General features: G+C 38.5%; 1 protein-coding gene across 1 annotated transcript in view; it reads right to left on the bottom strand.

Annotated features, from left to right (window-relative positions):
* Positions 1 to 303: 303 nt before the first annotated feature.
* Positions 304 to 22,076, bottom strand: part of HNRNPR (heterogeneous nuclear ribonucleoprotein R) — a gene marked incomplete at its 5' end in the record, with an annotated part of 34,214 nt that continues 12,441 nt past the window's right edge. The window contains 6 exon segments of the mRNA NM_001133159.1: positions 304 to 1,583; positions 1,718 to 1,839; positions 4,029 to 4,178; positions 9,075 to 9,280; positions 12,092 to 12,227; positions 14,109 to 14,285. Coding sequence (NP_001126631.1) covers positions 971 to 1,583; positions 1,718 to 1,839; positions 4,029 to 4,178; positions 9,075 to 9,280; positions 12,092 to 12,227; positions 14,109 to 14,285 — 1,404 coding nt within the window. The 3' untranslated portion in view covers positions 304 to 970.

Raw genomic sequence — 22,076 nt, 5'->3', positions numbered from 1 at the left:
TCCAATGCCTGCAAGAATGCTCAAAAGTCTATGAACCTGTTTTTTTTTTTTAAATAAAAGATAAAATTTCAAAATTAGAAGAGACTATGAGAGAACACCAATCAATGAAAGTGCTAATTGGAATAAATACTTGAATTTAGACTAATCCTCAGTCTAATATCCACAATACATGTTGGAATAGACAAGAAATTTTGCATGAATTTGATCACTCACATAGGCAGTTATACTTTGAAAACAATATTCCTTGCAAGGATTACGAATAAAATAATGTTTTAGGACACAATTGAATTTGAAATAGGTAATGTTTTGAATAGATTTTTTAGTTTTATTGAAATCTTACATGAACAAGAAATTGGAAATACAATCACATCAAAGAACAAATTGTCACGGCTTTTGACGTTTAAGCCAAACAAATTTTGTAGGGCAGATTTCAAAAAGGTGTGAAGTTATAACAATTTAAAAACACAGTTAACCTACTTCTAGGAATGCAAAACATACAATCATAGGTTATTTTCAATACAAGAAAACTTAAATTTGTTTGCTTTAATTTCTTAAAACTACTAAGACAAAGCACTAGCTTGTATTTTTATTTACAGCATACTCCATACTCCTATGTAATCTATCCCAAATCCAAAAAAATGAAACTGTCCAAAACCAAAGGTTCTGCAAAATCATGATTTAACAGTGTGCCCAGCTTGTTTTGAAGCTAAAATGAAGCCTGAAACGATAAAAGCATTGTAATCCCCAGAATAAGGGAACTCTGCAAGCCCAATAATGTCCAAGAGCATTTATGAAAAGAGGAAAAATAAAAAGACTTGAGTATATACACAATAGTGATTTCTTCAGCCCAATACAAATGGCAGCAAAATGCTACTTAAAGATGAAACAGTTAAGCCAATTTTTTTTTTTGAAGAATGTAGATCTAGAGCCAATCGTATCTTGCCAGTATCATTTTCAAGCCCTTACTTGTCTACTTCCACTGTTGCCCATAAGTATCCTGATAAAATTCCTGGTTGTCATTATTGTAACCATAGTTACCAGAATAGTCACCACCTTGCTGAAGCGGCTGCTGAGCGATGGGTTGGGAACCCCAGTTCTGTTGGTTGTTGGTCTGACGACGCTTAGAATCAGGCTGGTTGTACCCATCTGCCTTTCTCTTGCCTCCTACATTGCCCCCACGATTGCCCCGAGATCCACGGGAACCACGGCCTCTCTGCTGTTGAGCAGGACCCCCTCTGCCACCCCTAGAGCCTCTTGGTGGTCCCAAAGGTGCCCCCCTCTGTGAATAGCCAGCTCTACCTCTTGGAGGTGGTGCTCCCCTCCCCCTTGGTGGTGGTGGAGCACCTCGCCCTCCCCTTCCTCCTCCTCTTCCTCTTACTGCATAGCCATCATCATAGCCGTAGTAGGGATCTTCATAGCCTCCACGATAGTCGTGATAATCATAACCATAGTAATCATCATAGTAATCTTCATAGCCATAGTAATCTGGAGGGTAGCCATATCCACCTCTCCCCCCACCACGACCCCGACCTCTAATTGGAGGTGGCATGCGAGGAGGAGGGTGGTAGTAATAATCTTCATACCTAGCAAAGGAGAGAAGGGAGAAAAGAAAAAACAAATCAGTTTGCTTCAAAACTCTGATTTTGTTTTATTAATCTGATCTCCATTATCAAGTTATTCCTTGTCCAAAGATATATCTACTAAAATGTAGACTCACGCAGTGCTTCTGGAGGCCTGTCTAGCAGCCTGGCGCTCTTTCCTTTTCTTGTCTGGTGGCTTGGCTAAGACTATTTCAATTTCTTCTCCTTCTATTTCTTTGCCATTCATTTCATCCATAGCCTATAAAAAATTAGAAAAATTATTTTACAATGACATAAAACTATATTATGTTTTATATAGTATGTAAGCTATTATACTTGTGTAATTTAATATACTTAACAATTTACTTCACAATTATTTTAAATGGCAAAAGGTGAATCTAGCCAGAAAGTTAAATACAAACACACAAAGAAAATACGTTTCCCCTGACCTTATCTTTTTATACGTAAATTACATTTAGAACAAAACCGACCTCCTGATATTATATTTTAAAAGGTAAAAGGGCTGCCACCTATTGCTGCTCCTTAATTCCAAATAACTCCTTAAAAGATAAGCCATACCAAAGAAGTAAATCCATACCAGGGAAAAATGCCAGTATTAATACGAGCCAGACAAAGATTAACTTCTCAGGATTAGAATTTTAAAATAAACATGTAGCATACAGGTCTTACACTGTTCTTATACAACAATTTCAAGGATTTGAAGCACAAATGAGGTTACTGAGTGAGATTATCTGTAAAATTCAAGAAGATACTAACACAAAAAAGCCTAGGTTTCCCTCACAATGCTTAACCCAAAATGTACTTTGCTTGAACAGTTAAAAGTACAGAGCCAGAAAAGGCCTGGACTAATGAAGACTCAAGCAATTATGTAGAAAGCAGTAATCAAACATTCCATGCTCTAGCCCTTTGTTCATGTTGTTCCACCTAACAACCTCTGCCATACATCAAAAGGTTCAAGTACTCAGTAACAAAATGTCACCTCCTCATGATATTTTATTTTTTGCTTCCCTATACCTTTACCCACTCTGGGCACACATAAAAAAATGTTCTATTGGAGCTATCAGTGATTTATAAGTATCTAGACAAAAACGAAACTAGTCCTCAAGACTGCAATTTTCCCTTTTACCACCTCAGCTTTGCGTTGCTTCAGTTAAAGCAACTAAACAAGTTTACAAAAGCTTCCTGGCATAAATTAAAAAATGAAACATCTACTCTCTGCCCTGACCATCCTGGTGACTCCCAGTTCCTGGACTAGATATTTTATAATTTCATAGGCTTCTTTGGCAAACCATCCTATAAATATTTTCAATCAGGACAACCAGTTATTTAAAACCACTCAAGCCAGGAGGAATATTTGGAAAGCATAAAATTATTAGTTATCTGCATTCTATACCAGTGAAATTTCAGAAGCCACACATTAACAGATAAGAGTATAACAGCATAACAGGTAAGACTCCATACTTCAAAGCCAGATTATTACTGAGTTTGTGATCTTGGACAAGTTATGAATTTTATGAACAATACTGCCTGATTAATTATAAACCAGTCAAGGATTCTATAAAGCCTGTTTTAAAAGCAGTAGCCTGGGCAAAAAACAAAACCAAAAAATGCTCAAATTAGAGGTGGCAGTATCCCACCGACCAAACATGCAGAAAAAGAACCACGCCTGTGTCACTAAGCATTCTGGATCTGCCTTCCTAATAACATAAACAAGACTTTAGTAGTGTTTTGTCTTGCTCCCATCCCCCCAAGGAAAGAGAGATGAATAAAAAAAAGAAACTGAAAATTTCACCCATTAAAGATAGTCCTAAACCATTGTCAACAGAAAGCAGGTTTTGTGTTCCAGATACCGTATGAAAATACTTTCTTCACACTTTTCATTATCATCAAAGACTAAATCAACTATTATACACAAGTGATATCTCTAACAATTACCGATATCAGTAAAACATACCGAATGCTATTTTAACTCTAAAATGATTAAAGGTAAAACTAATCATACCCTCAAAATATATCTACTCAATTAAACATGGTATACTGTATGAGTCATGTATACCACTCAGTTTCCTTCATAGGTACACAAACTGAGGTAAACTAAGTAGTTATAATGCATTCATTACCTATTTAGTGTTTACAGCAGCTAATTTTTATACCTTGTAATACTTCCAAGGCATCATGCTATCGAATCTTACAAAACAATACAGAGATTAAAAATAACTTGCCTAAGATCACAAACTCAGTAATAATCCGGCTTTGAAATATGGAGTCTTATCTGTTACATACTATTACCACTTTACAGAGATTAAATAGAAAGAGTTCAGCAAAAGCTAACAACCAATTTTATTTCAGTTTTTAAAGTTAGTTTGTGTTTGGCAAGTTTCAAAAACAAAATTCAAATATCAAGGACCAAAATTTCAAAATTTCTACCTTAACAGCTGCTCCTCTGTCTTCAAAATGAACAAATGCATAATCTTTCAACTTCTTTACTCTTTCGAGTTTTCCAAATTCAGAAAATGACTTTTCCAATATTTCTTCTGTCACTGTAGTAGCCAAGTTTCTCACAAACAAAACTTTTACCTAGTAAACAACAAATAAACAAAACTGTCATTGGCTACTTAATTTTACCTGAAAAATGTTTCTTCCTGTCTTCATAGAATAGCTTTTCTCCTCTAAAACATTAAGTGCTAAAAGTGTTGTTACAGGTAGCAAGAGAAATTGCTAGGAAAATGACACTGATATCAATCACCGATTTATAAAAATTATTGCTTCCTGCCTTCTCCTATGTTGTCATTAAAGCACCTAACACTGAATAGAACCTTCAAGGAACCAACACATAATTATTATTACCAAGTTAATCAACAAATTTAACACGGTTTCCAAGTCCCTTTCAAAACAAGTTTTTCTGTTTCTTTCCTCTAAAACTGAATAACTTTCAAAAGTTCATATGAAAAAATAAATAAGCAAGAATAACCAGGAAAAAAAAGAGTGAAATTTAGAGGCTGGCCCTACCAAATATAAACAAACTATAATGCTTAAATCATTAAATCAGGTAGTGTTAATTAGAAAAAAAGGAGAAAAGCTGGTCCATGCCTCACACTACACACCAGGATAAACTCCAAATAGATTGAAAATTTAAATAATAAAAGGGTGGAGGGAGGACTGTGAAAGTATTAGAACAAGGATGATTCCTTTATGTAACCTTAAGTGGGGATGACCTTATGACTTAAAATCTAGGAGTGGGGATGACCTTATGACTTAAAATCTAGGAGCCATAAGAATGATATATTCAACTACTAAAAATAAATGACTTCTATATGGCAAAAAATACTATATGCAAAGACAATAAATATGGATGAAAAGTTTGCAACATGTATCACAAACAGCTAATCTCTCTTTTATATCAGAGCACCAGAAAATAAGAAAAAGCTCAACAACTGCATAGAAAAATAGGCAAAATTCCTGAATACATGGTTCATACAAAGAAACACATATGGCTCTTAAAATATATTTAAAGTTCAAACCATTCATAGTAAGAGAAGCAAATCATTAACCATTAATGGCACTGAGACATCATTTGCTATCAGGCTGGCAAAATTCAAAAGTTTGATCATACACTATTTTGTCAAGAATGAGGAAAATAATTATCTTGTATTTTGCTGGTAGGAATGTAAAATAGTGTTATCTCCTACAGACAGGAATATGGCAGTATCTTAACAATTACAGATGTATCTACCCTTTGGCCCACAATTCTACCCCCTAAGAATCTATCCTACAGATGTATCTCCACTTGTATCAACTGACATAAGCTTATTCATTCCAGCATTGTAAGAGCAAAAGATTAGAAAACAATATCCAGCTGGTTAAATACACTATAGTACCTCCACAGAACAGACTACTATGTAGTTATAAAAAATGAAGAAGAGGGTTGGGCGCGGTGGCTCACGCCTGTAATCCCAGCACTTTGGGAGGCCGAGGTGGGCAGATCACCTGAGGTTGGGAGTTCAAGACCAGCCTGGCCAGCATGGTGAAACCCCGTCTGTACTAAAAATACAAAAATTAGCCGGGCGTGGTAGCAGGCACCTATAACCCCAGCTACTCGGGAAGCTGAGGCAAGAGAATCGCTTGAACCCGGGAGGCGGAGGCTGCAGTGAGCCAAGATTGTACCACTGCACTCCAGCCTGGGTGACAAAGCAAGGCTGCATCTCAAAAAAAAAAAAACCCAAAAAATGAAGAGGAGCTGATAGAGATCGATAGGATACACTGTTTTTCCTGTTTTTACATCTCTGAAATAGAGAACTTACAGTCAATGTGATAAGCAAGTACTGTGCCATAGTTTAGCTGGCAGTGTTTTATAACTATTTAGTAGTACATATAATAATGGTGTATTTCCTCAGAGCTGATGAAACAGGATGGTGAATAAACAAAAGGTAGATCAGTGGATATAGTACGCTACCAACATTACTACCACTCATGTAAGAATTAAGGAAGTATATTCATATTTGCCAAAGGAAATACTAAAAGGAAACCAGCAACTATTAAAACTGGATGCCTTATAGGAGACAAAGGGGATTTGGTAGACACAGGCATAGGGGTAGAAAGGAAATTTCTTTGTCTGTACTTTTCTATATAACTTTTGAACTAAGAAAATATAGTACCTATCCAAATAAAAAACTAACATATTGAACAAATTGTTGCTTCAGATAAAGGGCTATCTAATAAGAAGATATTAATTTAAGGAGGAAAAAAACTAACATTTTCCACAAATGCTCCATCCCCTTTATTATTCTCAATTTGTCATACTAAGGTCCAGCCTCTACGTTACACAGACTCCCACTGGTTTAGTTGTTTTTTAAAAAAAATTCAACATGGACTTTTCTATGATGAAACGATAACATACTATATGAAAATTACTTACTGAAATTGTGTTTAAAATGTTCAACATGAAAAAGGGTCCCTTTAAGAGACATATATTTAGGCTTTTAGGTTTTGGTACATTGTAAAACTGACCCAACTTGGCAAAAAAATCTTCAGTGAATTGTAAATTGATAGTGTGAATAACAGAAGCTTTACTCAAATGGATAAACTTTTCTTTTCAATTAGGAAACAATAAAGGAGCTGGGTGCGGTTGCAAGCACCAGTAGTCCCAAGCTACCTGGGAGGCTGAAGTGGGAGGGACGCTTAAGCCCAGGAGTTCAAGGCTGCAGTGTGCTATGATTGCACATGTGAGCAGCTACTGCACTCCAGCCTGGGCAACATAATGAGACCCCATCTCTTAAAAAAAAAGAAAACAATAAACGGCTCTATAATATTTAATCCTAAGTTTATAGAGACCTCCTTTTCATTCTGAAACCTGTTTTAGATCTAGGAAAAAGGAGTTACCAGAATGAAATCTTGAAGTTTTCTAACCCTAAAAAAAGATTAGGATGAACTTCCATCTGAGCAGTTACTAAAGGTTATGTGAAAAGCGGCTGGTAAGCAAATTACAAGCTATACTTTTGGTTTTCATGGGATTTTATTCCTCTTTTATAATATGTAATACATCTATAATACTATTTTAAAATATTTTTACAGAAAAAACAATACAGGCTATACTTAGTTACTACAGGTAGATTCAAAGTTGTGGTGGATGTTAGAGATTGATCCAGGCTCAATAAAATAGATGACATCCATGTTCAGTAGTTTACCCAAAGTCATAGTTGTATTAGGAGAAGAAACAATAGGAATTAAAATCAAGCTAGTAAAAAATCAAAATAAAAACTCAGAGCTATTTAAATTCTCTATCCCTTTCCTAGACACCCATCTACTCAAGGAATATGAGATAAAAGATACTGAGTAGCACTTCTGAGACCCTGTCTGGTCCATTCTCAATAGAACTTATCTGCTTAACCCAAAGATGTCATTGCCTACCCAGACTTTATACAAGTATAAACCAGGGTTCTCCTCCAAACTACTTAGAACGAGGGTTTGCCTCCTCAAATTCTGGAATAAAAACCTTGACTTCTGACTTATCAAGAAGAATCCAACCATTAACTCATGGCCATGCAGAGTTTGCTGCCTCCCTGTGAAGGGAAGAGACAACTAAAATGCTCAAGAGCTCATTGCAAGCAGCAGAAATGCAACTCTGAGGCCGGGCACGGTGGCTCACGCCTGTAATCCCAGCACTTTGGGAGGCTGAGGCAGGCGGCTCACGAGGTCAGGAGATCGAGACCACCCTGGCTAACATGGTGAAACCCCGTCTCTACTAAAAATACAAAAAATTAGCCAGGCGTGGTGGCGGGCGCCTGTAGTCCCAGCTACTTGGGAGGCTGAGGCAGGAGAATGGCGTGAACCCAGGAGGCAGGGCTTGCCGTGAGCGGAGATCACGCCACTGCACTCCAGCCTGGGTGACAGAGCAAGACTCCATCTCAAAAAAAAAAAAACAAATGCAACTCTCATGTGTCCCAGAAGTCACCCAAAGGAAAGCTTAAGAACCAGTACTCAAGGCACCACTATTAAGATCCTGGCAACACAAGTACAGGAATCAGGAGGGAATTGAGGGCCCTTTATAGGACTTGCCATGCATATTTTGCCAGTAACGAGAGCAAACATGACAATCTTTTGCCTTTCTTCATGGGGACAATACACTAAGGGAATTTGATCATTTAAAAACAACAGGCGGGGCATGGTGGCTCATGCCTTAATGGGGCGCGGTGGCTCATGCCTTAATCCCAGCACTTTGGGAGGCCAAGGCGGGCAGATCACGAGGTTAGGAGTTCGAGACCAGCCTGGCCAATATGGTGAAATGCTGTCTCTACTAAAAATACAAAATTTAGCCAGGCGTGGTGGCAGGCGCCTGTAGTCCCAGCTACTTGGGAGGCTGAGGAAGAAGAATCGCTTGAACCCGGGAGGTGGAGGTTGCAGTGAGCCGAGATCGTACCACTGCACTCCAGCCTGGGCGACATAGCAAGAATCCGTCTCAAAAAATAATAATAATAAATAAAATATTTAAAAAAAATAAAAACAACTACAAAAAAAGCTTAAAAAAAGAAAAATTAGTTATAAATCTAAATAAAACATAATTCATGGCCAAGTAATAAAAGTCACAATATAGTCAATGAAGACTATAACTTATAATCTCCAAAACATTCTCTCCTTACTCAGGACCTTTTTTTTTTTTTTTTTTAAAAAAAAACACCTCTATCCGTCACAGTGCCTAGCACTAAACAAACACCCAGTGTGTACGGAAATACTTAATTGAAGGAATTTCATTTCGGTTCCTTTTGCACATTTAATCTGCAGGAAAACGGATGGTTAATGGAAATTCCTGGATACCAAGACAGGCTGTTAACTTTAGTGTTAAAGCCGCTCCTTGCCAAACAATTGAAGTCTAAAGCTACAATTTGTATTTATCATAAAACTCAAAATATTTGAGCTTTATTCTGAGTATAAAATTTAAATGATGACCCTATGCCCATTCCGAGCAACTGTATTTACCTTAGCCATGACTTCTGGATCTGGTTCTTCCACAGGGTCAGCCCATTCAACTGTAACTACATTTCCCCACACTTTTACTTTTCCACTCATCAGCCGGCGTCTGGCTTGTGCTGCTGACTTGTGATCCTCATATTCAAGGAAGCAGAACCCCCGATTCTTCTTTTTGTCATCGGGTTGATGATAGAGAATAACGTCCACCAAACCCTCTGTTAAACCAACAGCCAGATATATAAGCCAAAAGCATCCACCACACATCTAGCGATTAGGCAGACCTAAATCCGCTTGACGATGAGCAAAATATAAGTGAAGCAGCCTCAACATGAGTCACTAATTTTGTAGACAATTAGATCAACATAATTAGATATGGAGTTTGGGACAGTATTTGATGTTCCTTTTTAATTTTAGGGGTTCTGAAGGTACAGCCATATACAACAAATCTACTATATTCTGACATTTAACATGCTACAATGTTTTAGAGCGTTTGATATAACATGACTTTATAAAAGCACTAACAAAGATCTTAAAAACAAAATTAGTAATATAAACCCAAGAGAACTAACTTTTGACAACTAATCATGGCCAAAAATCTTCCTTGAAGCTAACTTAAAAGTTACTATTTTTACCAAGAATGGAAGTGATCACTAAATATTAGTGTTCCTCTGGTCTTAGTCCTTTGCCCTTATCTCTCCGTATGTGTTCTTTCTAAATAATGTCAGCTAGCCCTACTTTTAAATGTTACCTATACCCTTATAAACACTTAGATTTTTTTCCTACCCCGGACTTCTCTAAGCTCTAGATGTGCCTACGTTCTTACCTGAGGTATCCTCTTTGATGTCTTAAACATTGCAAATTTAACTTGTCCAAAACTGAACCACCATGGCCAAAATCTGCCTTCCCTAGACTTCCTATCTAATAAACAGTGCCATCCACCTGGTTCTGAAGCCAGAAATTGGTTAGACATTCTTGATTTCTTCCTTCATCTCTCCTATCCAATTCCAAACTCATTTACTTCTTTCTATCTCCACTGCTATTACCCTCGTCTAATCCTGTATCTGTACTAGTATGACAGCTTCAACTAACTTATCAGCTTCCACTCATGCCCCTTCTCTCCAAGCCCCTATCCACAGAGCGGTAGGAATATCCCATAAACACGAAATAGGTGTTATTTCCTGCTTAAAACCTTTAAATACCTTCTCATTATATATACAAAAAAAAACCTAACTCCTTACAGGGCCTACAGAAGCCCTGCCTACTTCATTTCATACAATTCTACTCCTAATTCTACCTTTTAATAACACTGGCCTCCTCAGTTACTGTAATATACTGACTTCTTTCTTGCCTTGGAACCTTGGCATGTGTTGCTGTCTTGGAATGCACTTCCTTTTGCTCTTTGTATGCTACATCCTCTTCATCCTTCAGGTGCTGGTTGACATGCCATCTTATCAGAAAAGTCTTCCAGAACCATCGAAACAGGGATGGTAGCTATTCTCTAGCTAAATATCTTGTATTTCCTGCTTCAGTGTCTTATCACAATGTCTAAACATTCCTTTAATTTTTATTTTTTATATTCTTGGTCTTATCTCCTTTCTCAGGATATAGGATCTATGAAAGTAGAGAATATGTCTCTTAGCCACCAGTGTATCCCAGGCACATAGCACAATGCCAGCACTTAACAGGAACTTTAATAAACACCTGCTGAAAGAATGAATAAATGATCATGAAGCCAGAAGGAGCTATAGATAATAAAGTGATGAGGTCAAAGAACTGTGCCAGCAGGGGTACCTGACAACATAATATAGCAGGTGGTATCAGTGGTTACAAAGTGGGACGCTAGAAATCAAGAGTTCAAAGTGCACAGAATTTCTGGTGACTAGATCCAGAATGTAATCTGGATATGGTGGAGCTGAAGGACTAAAGATGAGGTAGTCATAGAAGTAGGTAGGAGTCTAAAGCCCTAGATGGTTCACCAATGTAGATGTTAAAGGTATTAGAAAGAAGTCAATTTAGGGCAGAAGAGGAAGACAGTGAGCCAGAAGCAATCTTTAGATTAATGAAAGGCTGAAACCACAAGAGCAATGAATGACAGCTTCAACAAAAGGGAAAGGATATGTCTGAATGATAAAAATGTAAAGGAACAGTGGTTTTTACAACGGGAGGCAGCGGTCTAACGCAGAGTTTTTAAATCACAGGTAGTATTAGATCACAACTGGCATTTTAAAAAATGAAATAGAATAAGAAATATCAAAATAAAATCATGTATAATAAATAAAAGCACAGTTTTGTTAAATTGTTTCAGTTATATATAAATGTGTATAGAACTGTGATATAAAATCTACTTCTCAATCAATTCCATGGATTTAGAATTGGATATTTAAGTGGCTCACGCCTGTAATCCCAGCACTTTGGGAGGCCGAGGTGGGAGGATCACCAGAGGTCGGGAGTTCGAGACCAGCCTGACCAACATGGAGAAACCCCGTCTCTACTAAAAATACAAAATTAGCCAGGCGTGGTGGCGCATGCTAGTCCCAGCTACTCAGGAGGCTGAGGCAGGAGAATTGCTTGAACCAAGGAGGCAGAGGTTGCAGTGAGCCGAGACAGTGCCACTGCACTCCAGCCTAGGCAACGAGCGAAACTCCGTCTCAAAAAAAAAAAAAAAAAAAAAAAAATTCTGATCTAGACAAGGCAACACGGAGAGAGTAAAAACTTTTATCCTCTTGGTCCTACAATACACTAATTGTCAAGGGGAAAAAAAGCATTCACTTCAGGGCTATAGAGCAAAAGCTCCAGCAAAAGCCAAGGTTCAATTAAGACAAAGAAGTAAAGGGGACATTCCAAGAAATGAAGGATATAAGGGAACTTGCTTAAACCCAAACCACTATAAAGCAGAAAGGAAGCAATTTAGATACTTCAGACCTGAATTCTTAATCTAATACATACAACCCCTCAGTTTTTTTGAGCACTTGTAAGTAGTACAACATACTTCGCAAAAGTAATTTCTAAATACATTTTTGTTTTACCTGTGACTTTACTGAATTCTTCCAAAATGTTTTCTTTAGTCTTATTCTTCGGAATGGATCCAACAAAAAGTCTGTTGTTGGCCACAGAAATGCACACTCCAAGGTGTTTACCAGGGCGAATTTCATAGCTGTCACACTGCAATAAGAAAAGAACCAGAGACCCCAAAACCACCCCAAACTCAGGACAATTGATCTTAATCTAAAAAATTCAACAATTTAAGGCCAAACGCTCCCTGCTTCACCAACTCACCAAGTTCCCTCATGCTTTCCATAATATGAATGTGTATTTTAAACTTCATTGTTACAGTCTCTTGTTTTAGTTTGGTTTTGTTAAGCTTCACTACTCTTCCATATAAAAAGGACTCACTTTATTGTTCAAAATATCTTATTTCATATTTTAATTTTATCTGAAAATGTTTTTCCACAGATTTTTCAGAAAAAAATACCTGAGCCTGATCATTCAGGGTCCTTGGAAATGTAATTGCATATAGGTAAGCCATAGTCAAAATAACAATATGTAAAGGGTAACAACTATGTTTAATCAATGCAAAGATATTAGAAAAATTTCAAATTCTACAGAAGTCACAGAATTCTAAATATATAGTTTTAAATTGTCTACAAAACACAATACTTTCAAAATTTTATAAAATTTTGAAAAGTGTTTTATTTAAATCACTATAGCGGATTTTCTTGATAAATTTTAGCCCTTTTTTTTTTCTTAAGACGGAGTCTCGCTCTGTCATCCAGGCTGGAGGGCAGTAGCACGATCTTTGCTCACTGCAACCTCCACCTCCTGGGTTGAAGTGATTCTCCTGCCTCAGCCTCCCAAGTAGCTGGGACTACAGGCGTGCGCCACCACGCCCAGCTAATTTTTGTGTTTGTAGTAGAGACAGGGTTTCACCATGTTGGCCAGGCTGATCTTGAACTCCTGACCTCAGGTGATCCACCTGCCTCAGCCTCCCAAAGTGCTGGGATTACAGGCGTGAGCCACCACACCTGGCCAATTTTAGCTTCTTATACTTTAATATTATGTAACCATTAGTTTACTAAGAGATATGATTATTAAAAATAAAATCATCCATATGCTGCCAAAAATGAAAACTTAAATAAACAAGTTTGAAGGAAAAATCCATAATAAAAACTAAAATCTGGGTCAAGCTAGGAGTGGAACTGATTCAGACACCAGTAATGAAACCAAAGCCTTGATGAAAGAGGTTGACCATTCTACAAAGGCTAGAACTAGACTTAGTGAGGCCCTCAGAAGTCAGGCAAGGGTATGCCAAAAAATAATGACATTGTTATTTTAAGATACTGAGATAGCTGTGTCTTAAATACAGCAGGAGTGAAGATACATTTGAGTTGCAGAACTTTGTTACTACTACTACTGGTCTGAAATGAGCACCAAGTGGTTAAAGGCCCTAGAGAAAGGAAATTAATATGAGACTGGCTATAAATAGTAGGAGAGGAGAGAAAGATTAAAGACAGAGAAGACTCGAGGGCCAAGAAACATAAAGAACAAAAATACACTTAGAAAATATGAAATAAATCGTATGAGTAGGCTGTAACAAAAATAAAACAGATTCACAACTATTTTCTGAATTGAATCCTAAAAGTCACTGTCATCTACTATTATGTTCCCCATAGCCCATTCCAGTCTTCATTATACTTTAAGAATCCTAAAGTTTAATATCAAGAATTGACATCCTTTTGCCTAAAACCAAAAGACAGAAATGCATAAGCCAAATACTCATATGAAACTTCTGATATTAATCAATCTAATAGATAACTTCTTAAATCAATGGGAGACTTTCTATAAAACATTACTTCTTGGGTATTTTCAGTTCTTTTTTACTTTTATAGTCAGAAAAAAATAAATGTCACATACCAATTTGGTCAGTATAAAAACATTCCAAGCAACAACTGAAGAAATCAAAATAATGTTAACTACGAACATTTTTGAATTAAAGTTTATTTCCTCAAATAGTGACTTGCTAGACAGTGGATAATTATCACATACCAGTTTCACGGCTTCCTGTGCAGCTTCCTTTCCACAGAAGGTGATAAATGCATACCCTCTATTCTGACCAGACAGTGGATCCATCATAAGACGTAGATCCCAAATGGGTCCGGCCTTCTCAAAAAGGGGCACCAATTCATCCTCATATAAATCTCTTGGTATTTTGCCTACAAATACCTGAAATAAAACCCCCTTATTAGAATCCAACATAAGCATTTGATTTTAGAGCCATAAAGCCTACTGCCTTTTTTTTTAAAGATGGGGGCAGAAGAAGATGGTTAAGAATGGAAACAATCTGAAACAGCTGACTTGCAGAGCTAATCCTAATTTTCATTATAATGACCTCAGGGTTATCAAAGAACAAGTCTCTTGAAAAATAGAAACTGACTAATAAGAGTGTAAAACTTGTACTTACTCTAAATTTTACATTTTTATAACTTGACTTTTTCTCATAAAAACAGAATAAAGGAGGCTGGACGCAGCAGCTCACGCCTGTAATCCTAGCACTTTGAGAGGCCAAGGAAGGTGGATCACTTGAGTCCAGGAGTTCAAAACTAGCCTAGGCAACATGGCGAAACCCCATTTCTACTATTTAAAATAAAAAAATTAATTTATAAATTAAAAATAAATAAAAATGAATAAAAAAATAACTGAATAAAAGATTGACATAGCCCTCCTCAAGTTATCTCCTCAACTCTAAAATCTTTACTACTTAAAAAGCAACCTCGGCCGGGCACGGTGGCTCACACCTGTAATCCCAGCACTTTGGGAGGCCGAGGTGGGTGGATCACGAAGTCAGGAGAGCGAGACCATCCTGGCTAACATGGTGAAACCCCGTCTCCACTAAAAATACAAAAAATTCTCCGGGCATGGTGGCAGGTGCCTGTACTCCCAGCTACTTGGGAGGCTGAGGCAGGAGAATGGCGTGAGCCCGGGAGGTGGAGCTTGCAGCGAGCCAAGATCGCGCCACTGCACTCCAGCCTGGGCAACAGAGCAAGACTCTGTCTCAAAATAAACAAATAAATAAATAAATAAATAAAAAGCAATCTCAATATTTTTCAGAAACTCCAGTGCTTCGATCTATTCCTTTCTCTATCCAGATATTAAATATTAAATTTTAAGGTATGAAAAAAAACCTCCTCATCATTTGAAGAATTTGTGATCTATCCTTAATTACAAAATTATATACGATTAAATTATAATATACAATGATAAATTAAAAATTATACAGTCAAAAACCCTCATTTGATACCAGATTACAATTTTCTTCAAGTTTTTCCAATGTAAGCAACATTAAAAATGTTTTATGTTGGCTGGGCGCGGTGGCTCATGCCTGTAATCCCAGCACTTTGGGAGGCCGAGATGGGAGGATCACGAAGTCAGGAGACCGAGACCATCCTGGCTAACACGGTGAAACCCTGTCTCTACTAAAAATACAAAAAATTAGCCGGGCTTGGTGGCCAGCGCCTGTAGTCCCAGCTACTCAGGAGGCTGAGGCAGGAGAATGGCGTGAACCCGGGAGGCAGAGCTTGCAGGGAGCCGAGATCGCGCCACTACACTCCAGCATGGGAGACAGAGCGAGACTCCATCTCAAAATAAAAAAACATTTTATGTTAAAACATTTGTAATCCACAAAGTCTGAATGAGTAAAATTAGTATTTGCATGACAAATTTTCTAGTGAAACTCATCTACATCACCATTTCACAGTCTGAAAAATAGCTGGAATAATAGGCAAATAATGAAGTAATAATAGCAATCCAATCCAAAATATGCCGACATTATTATGGACATTAAGTTTCTGAAGTTAAGCTCTACAACAGATGTACTATCTAGAGATAATCCTTTCCAAAATAATCAAGACTCACTTTCACTGCTATCTGGTAAAACTTGAGGTATTCTTTTGACTCCTTAGCATGATTCTCACACAATAGTTATTGCAATTCTTCTACCTCCTTAAGGTCCCCAATCCTCATTCACTAAACCTCATTCTAAGGATATCACCTGAGAAAGTCATTGGTTTCTTCATATTCTTACCTCTCACAATGTCTACTTTCACGTCTATCGCACCTCAGAGAAAGAGATCTACCTCCTTTCTAAGGTTAACTCCTTAACCACAATAAATAAGCCCATTTCTTCTTACCACTTTCTGGAAATAACTGCAAACTGTTATTCCTTCAACTCTCATATTTTGCTCAGTACCATCCTTCCTGTCCCACTGGTTCCTTCCTGTCTCCAAACAATCCAAAAACAAAATACAACAAAACACCCCTTACTTTAGCTTGTATTATATTTATTTCCTTTCACTGATAAATGTTTGGTTTGTTTTTGAGACAGGCTCTCACCTTGTCGCCCAGGCTGCAGCGCAGTGGCATGATCATGGCTCACTACATCCTCACACTCCCAGACTCAAGTAATCCTCCCACCTCAGCCTCTCAAGTAGCTGGGACCACAGGCTCTTGTCACTATGCCCAGCTAATATCTGGGGGTGGGGGTTGGGGGTAGAGAGAGGCTCTCGCTATGATGCCCAGGGTGGTCTCGAACTCCTGGGCTCCAGTGATCTTCCTGTTCCTTTCTTGGCCCTCCAAAGTACTGGGATTACAGGTGTGAGCCACTGCGCCCAGCCTGTTTTGAACACACCGTCCGTATGTTTTTTTTTCACTCATACAGTTATTATTTTCAACACATCTACTACATGCTTAATACCGCGAAGCCAAAGAGAAGTAGAAATAAGACATCTACGGCATCATCACAACTAGGGATACAAGATGCTGTTATATGTGATTTAAGTGATGTCCCTGCAGAACAATCTTAACAAAAACATACTCGGAAAAGCACACAACATCTATGTTCTCTTTAACCCTCTATAATTGGCTTCTTCCTCTAACTCGAACTGTGTACACAGATGTCACTAATAAACTTCTAATAACCAAATTAAAAAGTCTTTTTCCGGGCCAGGCACAGTGACTTATGCCTGTAATCCCAGCACTTTGGGAGGCCGAGACGGGCGGAATACCTGAGGTCAGGAGTTCAAGACCAGCCTGGCCAACATGGTGAAACCCCATCTCTACTAAAAATACAAAAATTGGCCAGGCATGGTGGCAGGTGTCTGTAATTCCAGCCACTCGGGAGGCTGAGGCAGGATAACTGCTTGAACCTGGGAGGCGGAGGCTGCAGCAAGCTGAGATCGCGCCATTGCACCCCAGCCTGGGTGACAAGAATGAAACTGTCTCAGGAAGAAAAAAAAAGTATTTTTCCCCCTCAGTTCTCATCATCCTTGCCTTCTCTACAAGTATTAACACTGGGGATGCAACTACTACTGTCAAAAACTTTTCTTCCCTTAAGTATTCAGAATATCAATCTCATCTTTGTACTTTGAAATCTATGATGAAGACATGTTTCTAACAAATGATTTTTTCTAAAAATCAAAATGATTAAAACCCAGCCTTGTCAACTGGCTCCTCTGATTGCCCCCGTCTACCTTTAGAAGACTATAATTTCTGTTTCTCTCCCCTCCTAGCCCCCACCTCCAGGTGACTGAGGAACTACTTCCATAAACAGACATCTCAGATGTTTTCACTTCCTCCCATTACCACCCATATCCAATTAATCTTTAAAGTATCTGCTTGAAGTTGCTCCACGTAAATGCCTAGCCTATACCAACGCATGGCTCCCACCCTACTCAAAACTTGTATAATACAAATCTTTCATGAGACAAGTGATTAGATACACCTTGGACTCATGTGCCATATATTTTTCTAGATTCTAGAAATATAGTGACTACCACAGACAAGGTCTAGGCATTCATGAAGTTTATATTCTACTGAGAGAGACAGACAAAAATTAAGAAAGTAAACAATATGGGTCATGCACAGTGGCTCACGTGTGCAATCCTAGCACTTTGGGAGGCCAAGGTGGGCAGATCACTTTAAGTCAGGAGTTTGAGACCCACCTGGCCAATATGGTGAAACCCTGTCTGTAACTAAAAATACAAAAAATTAGTCAGGCATAGTGGCACAAGCCTGTAATCCCAGCTACTCTGGAGGCTTAGGCAGAACAATCACTTGAACCAGGAACGTGGAGGTTGCAGTGAGTGGAGATCAAGCCACTGCGTTCCAGCCTAGGCAAAAGAGTGAGACTCTGTCTTAAATACATAAATAGTGATTATATGATTTTAAGAGGTATTAAATGTTAAGAAGAAGGAAAAAACAGAAAAAGGGGATAAATGATGGGGCTGAGTTTTCACTAGGAGGGCTTCCCTACAGGGGTAAATTTGAGCTGAGATGTAAGAAAAAAGTAAAAATCTGAGGAAGGCGAGGGGGCAGTGTCTCATGCCTATAATCCCAGCATTTTGGGAGGCCAAGGCAGAAGTATCACTTGAGGCCAGCCAGGAGTTCTAGACCAGCCTGAGAAACACAGCAAGACTCTCTCTCAAAAAAAAAAAAAGAAAAGAAAAGAAAAAAGAAATCTGAAGAAAGAGCATTCCAAGATGAGAACAAGTACAAAAGGCCATGAGATGTGAGATAGGAGTACACTCGACATACGTGAAGAACAGCACACAGGCCAATGGCTAGAATGAAAGTGACAGTGGTGGGAAAACAGAGAATGGGGCCAGAGTAAGTTAAACCATGGTTAGGCATTTCTGCTCCCAGATGTGTTGGGAAGCCATCACAGAGTTTAGAGCAGAAAAATGACTGGGTATGACTTATGTTCTAAAAGGTACATTTCAGCAATTGGGTAGAAAATGGATTGTATGGAGAAACAGGCTGACTAGTCAGGTGAACAGGGCAATCTGGGAAAGAGATCAAAGTAGCTTGGTATAGTAGGGTGATAGCTATGAAGGTGGTAAGAATGTGAGCAACAGGGACTTTTTGGTTATACTGGATTCAAATCTACATTTTAGTTACCTTCAGCAAGTTTCGTTTTTTGTTGTTGTTGTTGTTTTTGAGATGGAGTCTCGCTCTGTCGCCCAGGCTGGAGTGCAGTGGCGCTATCTCGACTTACTGCAACCTCCGCCTCCCGGATTCAAGCAATTCTCCTGTGTTGGCTTCCTGAGTAGCTGGAATTACAGGCATGTGCCACCACGCCTGGCTAATTTTTGTATTTTTAGAAGAGATGGGGTTTCAACATGTTGGCCAGGCTGGTCTCGAACTCCTGACCTCAAGTGATCTGCCAGCCTCAGCCTTCCAAAGTTTTGAGATTACAGGCGTGAGCCACTGCACCTGGCCAAGTTTCTTAAGCAATGAGTCTCAACTTCCTCGTGTGGGTTGGGCATGGTGACTCACACTTGTAAACCCAACGCTTGAGGAGGCCAAGGCAGGAGGACTGCTTGAGCCCAGGAGTTTGAGACCAGCCTGAGCAACAAAGCGAGACCATGCCTCTATAAAAATTTTTAAAAATTGGCTCAGTGTGGTGCCATGTACCTGTAATCCCAGTTACTTGGGAAGCTAAGGCAGGAGGTTCCCCTAAGCCCAGGAGTTTGAGGTTGCAGTGAGCTACGATTGTGCCACTGTACTCCAGCCTGGACAAGAGTGAGACCTTGTTTTTATAAATAAATAAATATACAAGAAACATCAACAAATCTGTGGCCAATAAAGTCCCCAATACTATAGTCACATGAGTCCATGAAGAAACAGACCACAAATCGAAAACACTGGTTTATCTAAGAAACAGGAAATATCTTCATTTCAAGATCAATTTAACTTAGGACTTAAAAAGAAATCAAAAGGCTAAAGTTTTCAAAAACTAATTCAGCACTGTTCCTTTTAAAGTTTTTAAGCTCAATTTTTAATTAACTAAAATGAAATAGGAATACTTTCCTTTTATTAACTTTTTAGTCTCTGAGTCATTCTGGATCCATGTGAGCCCTTTCAGACTAAGCACCCAGTCATCTTCAGGTAACCCTCCTCCCTTTTCAGAACCAACAGAATCTAGTGAATACCATAACAACACTTCTTTCTTCACTCACTGGCCATGAAGACCCAGAAAAAGTTTTAGCTGTCTACAATTTATCCATCAAGTACTTCAACAGTAATAAAGGAAGTAACCAAGTCATTCAACAGTCTTTTCTTTTTTCGAGACAAGGTACTTGCTCCGTCACCCAGGCTGGAATACAGTGGCACAATAACAGCTCACTGTAGTGACCTCCAGACTCAACTGATCTTTCCACCTCAGCCTCCCAAGTAGCTAGGGCCATAGCTGTGCGCATGCCACCATGCCCGGCTAATTTTTTATTTTTTATAGAGACAGGGTCTCCTTATGTTAGACAGGATGGTCTCAAACACCTGGGTTCAAATGATTCTCCTGCCTCAGCCTCCTGAAATGCTAGGATTACAAGCATGAGCACCACATCCAGCCAACAGAGTCTTTTGGGTATCTATTAGGATTCTTACATATCTAGCTCCTACTTACATTTGCTATCTTGCAAATATATCAGTTTCTCATACATAATACAATTCAGGTGCCAAAAAGTCATATACTTTAGGTCTCTGTTAAATACACTGGGGTTCTGTGACACCACCATGCATAAACCAAAGAATGAGATCTCAATCTACCATTTCTTTTCATTACTCTGCAAAACATCAGTGGTATGCTCTGCAAACAGATAAGAATTTATTAGATACAGTCATGACCTCCATGAATACTGCTTACATTAATGGAAACAAATAAAAACAGAACTTGGCCAGGCGAGGTGGCTCACGCCTGTAATCCTAGCACTTTGGGAGGCCGAGGTGGGTGGATCACGAGGTCAAGAGTTTGAGACCAGCCTGGCCAACATGGTGAAACCCCATCTCTACTAAAAATACAAAAATTAGCTGAGCATGGTGGTGCATACTTGTAGTCCCAGCTACTTGGGAGGCTCAGGCAGGAGGATCGCTTGAACCTGGGAGGCGGAGGTTACAGTGAGCCAAGATCATGCCATTACACTCCAGCCTGGGCGACAGAGTGAGACTCCATCTCAAAAAAACAAAAACAAAAACAGAACTTGCTTCCCAAAGCAGCTTAACAATACTAGCTGAAGAATACAAAAATACTACAACTAGAGTAGGTCTGAGAGCTTAGACACACTAAAAAATATATTTCAAAATTACTACCTATGATCCTTGCATATTTCCCATCTCAGAACAATACTTAGCAACAATGTCTGTTAATGAGTGCTCATCTAATGGGTTAATTTACAGATTTTACCCAAAAATGAGATATCATAGTCCTCTTACAATTTTAATACTGCACAGTCTCAGGCACTGACTCTAACTTCAACCTCCTCAATCAAGACCTAAAAATGTTTAATGATGACTGAAAGAAAATATAAAAGAACAAAATCCAAACCTCACAACATCAAAAATCATAACAATTAAAACCAATTTATTATATCTACTAGCAACACATTAAAAACCTATTTTTCCTGAGTTTTCAAAATTTTGTCAACAAATACTTGCACAATCTCATGAAATCTAACTTTATGAGAGAAATCTGAAACTTTACATTAGGACTTTGCTGAAAGTGATTGCTTGACAGGAGTGGTTTTAGCCTAGTGATCACATATAGGGATTTTGCTGGAATCATAACTGCTGTATATAACAACATTTAACATACAGAAGAATGCATCTTTCTCCTAAAGGAACAATGCAATCTAAGAGAATGTATATGTGTTTTACAATTAACATATCAACTATTTGTTTCAAATTGGTTATCTCCAAGTTTATTAGGCCAGACATGGTGACTCAGCCTGTAATCCCAGCACTTTGGGAGACCAAGGTGGGAAGATCACTTCAGCCCATGAGTTGGAGACCAGCTGGGCAACACAAGGAGACTCCATCTCCACAAAAAATTTTTAAAAAAGACAAAAAATAGCTGGGCTTCACTTTCGGAGGCTGAGGCAGGCAGATTACCTGATGTCAGGAGTTCAAGACCAGCCTGACCAACATGGAGAAACCCCTCCTCTACTAAAAATACTAAAAGTACAAAAT

This window comes from Pongo abelii, chromosome 1 (genome assembly GCF_028885655.2).
Source record: "Pongo abelii isolate AG06213 chromosome 1, NHGRI_mPonAbe1-v2.0_pri, whole genome shotgun sequence".
In the NCBI taxonomy this organism is placed as follows: domain Eukaryota; kingdom Metazoa; phylum Chordata; class Mammalia; order Primates; family Hominidae; genus Pongo; species Pongo abelii.
The sequence above is the reverse complement of the archived record's forward strand: the minus strand, read 5'-3'. Positions and strand labels throughout refer to the sequence as shown.